The sequence below is a fragment of the Panicum virgatum genome, chromosome 3K (assembly GCF_016808335.1).
Source record: "Panicum virgatum strain AP13 chromosome 3K, P.virgatum_v5, whole genome shotgun sequence".
NCBI lineage: Eukaryota > Viridiplantae > Streptophyta > Magnoliopsida > Poales > Poaceae > Panicum > Panicum virgatum.
The window spans coordinates 22,019,041-22,025,357 of record NC_053138.1 but is presented as its reverse complement, the minus strand read 5'-3'; the positions used below and the strand labels follow the sequence as shown (position 1 = coordinate 22,025,357).

General features: G+C 51.7%; 1 protein-coding gene across 1 annotated transcript; it reads left to right on the top strand.

Annotated features, from left to right (window-relative positions):
• Window positions 1–400: 400 nt before the first annotated feature.
• Window positions 401–2,553, top strand: LOC120698372 (protein NUCLEAR FUSION DEFECTIVE 4-like). The gene is made up of 2 exons (XM_039981937.1): window positions 401–1,669; window positions 1,762–2,553. Exons 1-2 carry the CDS (start codon window positions 504–506, stop codon window positions 2,186–2,188), a joined length of 1,593 nt encoding a protein of 530 aa, XP_039837871.1. The 5' UTR covers window positions 401–503; the 3' UTR covers window positions 2,189–2,553.
• Window positions 2,554–6,317: the final 3,764 nt, after the last annotated feature.

The window sequence follows — 6,317 nt, the reverse complement described above, 5'->3', positions numbered from 1 at the left end:
GGGCCGCGAACCGGCTCCCCCCAAAGTTGACGAGCGAACGATGGCATGCAGCTTCCAACCGACGACGAAACGGACGGGGCGACGGTTTGAACGGTGCACTAGCAGTCTAGCTAGCACCACGCGCTACACTGTGTGTGGTCTCGCACCTGCGGACCTTCTGTTCTGTGGAGTCAGACATGTGTCTAGCGCCAGTGTTACTGCCATTTCTCGTGTTCTACACTTCTACTACGCTGCCAACCTCGGCCGGCCATCTCCGTCACGTCAGTTGCATGCCGACGCAACCACTACCGGCCCGTCGTTCCTCCTCCTCCTCCTCGTGGCCCACGCCCGGAGCGCTCGCTCTATATAAGGAGTGGCATGTCGCGGCGCACTACGGACAAGAGGAGGGCCACGGAGCCACATCGGAGCCACAGCCGTCGCCGTCGCCGCCGCGGTTCGTTGATCGCCGTCCGTCGCCGGCGCACCACTCGCCGGGATCCGATCGCATAAGTACCACACCCACTATGTCGTCCCCTTCCTCGGCCCATTGGCTGAGCTTGGTCGGGAGCGTCTGGCTCCAGACCATCAACGGCCCCAACGCCGACTTCCCCGTCTACTCGTCGCAGCTCAAGGAGGTCAAGGGCATCTCCCAGGTGCGGCTCAACTTCCTGGCCTTCGCCTCCGACGCCGGGAAGCTCTTCGGCTGGCTCGCCGGGGTGGCCGCGCTGCGCCTCCCGCTCTGGGCGGTCGCGCTCACCGGCGCCACCTTCGGCCTCGTCGGCTACGGCGTCCAGTTCCTCTTCCTCGAGAGGCCCGGGCTCGCGTACTGGCACCTCTTCCTGCTCACTTCCCTCGCCGGCAACGGCATCTGCTGGATCAACACCGTGTGCTACCTCCTCTGCATCAGAAACTTCCCCGCCGACAGCCGCGTCGCCGTCAGCCTCGCCACGAGCTACCTCGGGCTCAGCGCCAAGCTCTACACCACCGTGGCCGAGACCCTCCCCAGGGCGGCCAGGGCCAGGTACTCCACCACCAAGGTGTACCTCCTCCTCAATGCCGTCGTCCCGATGGCCGTCACGCTCGTGGCGGCGCCGTCGCTCCGGGTGGTCGGCCTCAAGGACCGCAAGAGGAGCAAGGCGCCGTTCCTCGCCATGTTCACCATCACCCTGGCCACCGGAGCCTGCGCCATCGTCGGCAGCGTAGGCGCCAAGTCCATCGGCCTCTCGACCAGGGAGCACATGATCAGCTTCTTCGTGCTGCTGGCCCTGCCTCTGCTGATCCCGGTGGTGCTCAGGATCCGGGAGAGCATGGCCAAGATACGGGAGGCCAAGTGGGAGAACCGGGTCCACGACCACGACTCCGACGGGCCCGAGACGGCGGTGTCGGTGGTCGAGCTTGCTCAGGTGGAGGACAAGCAAGAGGAGGAGCCGCAGGGGCAGGAGCCCGAGCAACAGAGGGCTACTGGTCAAGAGGAGGTCGGCGGCCTCCGCCTGCTGAGGAAACTTGACTTCTGGCTCTACTTTTTCAGCTACATGTTCAGCGGCACCCTGGGGCTGGTCTTCCTCAACAACCTAGGCCAGATCGCCGAGTCCCGAGGACTCGCCGACGCCTCCACCCTGGTCTCCCTGTCCTCCTCGTTCGGCTTCTTCGGTCGCCTCCTCCCCGCCTTCTTGGACTACTACACTGCCAAGTAAGCGCCGCGCTACCCCTCTGTTCAGGCCATCGACGTCTCGATTTGTACTAGTCCTGAGTCCTGACAAGGAAAGAAATGTGCGTGAGCAGGAGAGGCTGCTCCCTGTCGAGAACGGCGTCCATGGCGTCGCTGATGGCGCCCATGTCCGGCGCCTTCTTCCTGCTGCTGCACCCGCGGGACATGTTCCTGTACGCCAGCACGGCGGTGGTCGGCACCTGCACGGGCGCCATCACCTCGGTGGCGGCCTCGGCGACCAACGAGCTGTTCGGCACCAAGAACTTCGGCGTCAACCACAACGTGGTGGTCGCCAACATCCCCCTGGGCTCGCTCTGCTTCGGCTACCTCGCCGCGTACCTGTACCAGAGGGGCGCCCACGGCGGCGGCCGCTGCATGGGCGCCGCCTGCTACCGGGACACCTTCCTCCTCTGGGGCGTGACCTGCGCCCTGGGCACGGCGCTGTGCGCGGGGCTGTACGCGCGGTCGTCGCGCCGCGCCGCCGGGAGGCTACCCCGCTAGGGCCTAGGACTAGGAGGCGCCATGCGTGTGCGGCGCTGGTTGGCTAACGTAGGATGGTGATGATGGTAACTTGATAAGAACTAAGAAGGGACCAGAAGTTTCTGATGCCTGGATTTAGCTGCTTAATTAGGTGCCACATAATTAGGAGGAGAATAAAAAATATCTAGAGAGTACTGCTATGCTAGGTGATGTAGCATATTTTTTTCTTTTTTAAGAAATTTTTTTTGTTAGTTTGTTGATGACTCAACTTACATGCAGTTCCATGGAGGCTTTGAAAAGCCCCACGCATGTGTATGCTTACGGATTGAAAAGGAACAGAGAACATGTAAACATTGCTTGGAATGGCATTCTTTTTTTCCTGGAAATCAGCATGTTAGAGATAATCCAGCGACTTTCTTGTTGGTTTTACTGCATAGAAAAGGCAGCGATTTTTATACAACATTTCGGACGAAAGTTGCCAGGGGAAAGCAACTCCACTCATGTTCATCAACCAAATACTTTCCACTCTCATCATTTGGAGTATATTTTACGCTTACACCGCCCCATTTCATGTATAGGTTCAAGACCAAACCTATATGCCCAGTGGTGCCTCCGTACATATAAAGATGTGCTGCATGGTGCTTATCCTTTTGCTGCAATACATAGTGCACAAGAAAAAAAAAACTCCATACACGGTAATCCTCTCTGCTCTTGATCATGTAATTTAATCAAAAGGGATCATGCCATGGAAACTCCAGTAAAGTAACTTGTGCAGCTCTGATTTAGTAAAAGAGTATTCCCAAAGAAATCAATACGAGCACTTCAGTTTAATCCTTTATGAAAAAACTTTTTTTCTAAATTACTCATACATGCCATTGTGGAAAACAATGCCAAAGAAAACCCAACTACCTTTCTAAGTAACAGATCATATCGTGAATGTGATGAAAGAAAGGAAAGTAAAGCTTTCAGTAAATGCTTCCATTAAACAGAGAAACATATACGCTCAATGTATGGACTCCAAGCACCTCTAAAATTATAAATCATGGGCATTATTACCCAAAAAATTTCTGAAATCATTGTGCCCCATGCCGACGCTAGGTTGATGAAATATTAATACTGATAATAGGAACTTATCTGTTCCAAAATATAATTTGTTTGACTTTTTTAATCCTCTGTTTGACCACTTGTCTTATTCAAAAAATATACAAATATAATCAAATTTAAACTATTCTTAAAAAAACTTTTATTAATAAAGCAAGCCACAATAAAAGAAGCGATATTCTGCATAAATTTTTGAATAAAATGAGTGGTTAAATTTGAGTCAAAAAGTCAAACGAATTATAATCTGAAACGGAGAGAGTATAAAGTAAGAACATATATGTGAAACCGTTTTCGCCGGGTAACAACAATCGCCCGAGCGAACCAATATATATTAGGGAGGCCGGTACTCCAAGGCACATTCAATAGCACAATGGAAATGATGATGTTAGATTTCAAATGAAGCGCGTCTACACGCCACGGCACATTTACAATGGGTTGATTGCGCGCGGTCGTAAAATGTTCGTTAAGGTTGCAACAAATCTATGGGCCATTTGACGTACGCCATATGGTCCGGAGGACCATTCTAAGACCAAGGGCCAAGGGGGGAACGTCGGTCCCTTGAGCACGACGACATTGAAGATGAGGTTGCACGAGTCTCTTCTAGCGCCCGCTCCGTCAACATTTTTTTCCATGTGCATCACGGTCACGGAAAACGTTTTCGCAGCGATTACTCCGGTCTCTACGGCGTCTATCATCATCGGCTGCCGTGGCGTGGCCTCACTTGCAGTATACACAGCCAAGCTTCTGCACGCTGTGGCCCCTGTGAGAGCCACGGAAGAAACTGGCGATGGCGGTGAACAGAGATCGCCCCCATCTCTGCAGGTGACGTGGGCACCAGACAATCTGCCATAGTTATGCCGACTCATGCTGTCTTGCTAGGTCGTAAAAGGATCGGGGTATTTTTTTTCCATGGTCATTGACCAATGCGTGTCAGCGTGTGACAGCGTCCGTACTAGGAAGAAAACTCATTAAAGCCCGGCCCGCGAGTCAATTGAACAGGAAATTCGTCGCGTTTTGTAACAGAACGGCCCATGGGCGCCGGGTGGCTACTGTACCGACATGTTACTGTAGCGCCGCGGCACAGGTACTTTAGTCCCAAACTGAGAGGGAAGTGAACCAACATAAATAGCCGGTCGTGAGAAGCTGTTAACTCCGGATCGATTTTTTTACGTGAAGCGAGGACGAAAGCGCAAGAGTTAATTAGTAGGTGTGGTCTACTCAACGTGTGGAGTAGATCTTACCCGTTATCCCGAGCCGGGTCGTTACATTAGTATCAAGCCGACTCTCGCGGTTTCACGGGTAGGTGTGGGTCACGGGCCCAGCATGTACATGGGCGCGAACTAAAAACAGAGAGGGAAGTGAACCAACTTAAATAGCCGGTCGCGAGAAGCTGTTAACTCCGGATCGATCCTTTTGCGCGAAGCGAGGACGAAAGCGCAAGAGAGTTAATTAGCAGGTGTGGTCTACTCAACGTGTAGAGTAGATCTTAGCCGTTATCCCGAGCCGGGTTGTTACATTGGTATCAGAGCCGACTCTCGCAGTTTCACGAGTAGGTGTGGGTCATGGGCCTAGCATGTACATGGGCGCGTGGCGGGTCAGTGCGCGGGCATCTGGGATGCGCCGTTGGCACTGAACGCACGGACGTGTACATGTGTTGATTGGCACTAGGACATACAGTCGTGGCCAAAAAAGGAGATCCTAGTTCTTTGTCCCGTATGGGTAAGCTGGTTCGATGATTCGACGAGGACGTCGAATCCTAAAGGGTGCGTGATTGTAACAGAACGGCCCATGGGCCAGATGAGCCGGGTGGTTATTGTAGCGACACGTTACCGTAGCGTCACGGCACAGTACGCCTTTAGTCCCAAACTGGAAACAGAGAGGGAAGTGAACCAACTTAAATAGCCGGTCGCGAGAAGCTGTTAACTCCGAATCGATCCTTTTGCGCGAAGCGAGGACGAAAGCGCAAGAGAGTTAATTAGCAGGTGTGGTCTACTCAATGTGTAGAGTAGATCTTAGCCATTATCCCGAGCCGGGTCGTTACACGTTTCCTCGCATTTTTAATTAAAATCATTTTTCATGCGTTATTTAATTTATTTTTGAAAGTTGTTTCGCATTTTTTACTTTTATTGTTATTTGCGCTATTAAGGGAGTACAGACGTTGTGATCACCACTAGAAAAGTTATGCGGAGTGGCTGCATGGTGGTACAATTATATATATGCATGATACTCCCTCCGTGTTAAACTATAGATTGTTTGATTTTTTGCCACCAAATTTGACCACTCGTCTTATTCAAAAAAAATTCTACAAATATAGTTAAATTTAAGTCATTCTTGAAGAACTTGTATTGATAAAACAAGCCACAACAAAAAAAAAGTGATATTTTACATAAATTTTTGAATAATATGAATGATCAAATTTGGTGAAAAAAAATAAATAACTTATAATTTAGAACGGATGGAGTACTTAATTTCACTACATGCTTCCATGGTCCAACAAAATGCAGGTGCTCCTGTTCATAGTGATCGGTTAGTTAATCCCGTAACGCTCCGTCCGGATGCCTTCACCCGGAATGCGTGACAAAAAAACCTTGCACATCCAGCGCATGTCACTTATGGCAAGTGGCACGGCGACATGGGGGTCCGTTCGCGACGCGCAGTAAGAACGCATGGCAACATCCATATGGAGCCACGGGCGGCGCGCTGTCGAGACCGACGCGTGAGGAACGGACGAGCACGAGACGAGAGGCCCTGCCGAGACGCGAGCTGCCCTGCCTGGCCAGGCACGTCTGCCTCGCACCACTAGCACTAGCTAGCCAGCCGCACGACACACCACCACCGTTGTTACAGCAAGCAGCATTTCACCGCCGTTTGGCGGTGGAACTGGTGATGTGCTATGGCTCTAATAGCCTCTTCAAAACCTATCATCTTACTATTACTAATTGGAGGCTCCTTTTTGAAATCTCTAGGTGAAGCCACCTATGATCCTAGGTGGACAGTCTAAAAAAATAGAAAATTTTTACAAATTCTCACAAAAATAAAAAACATCCGG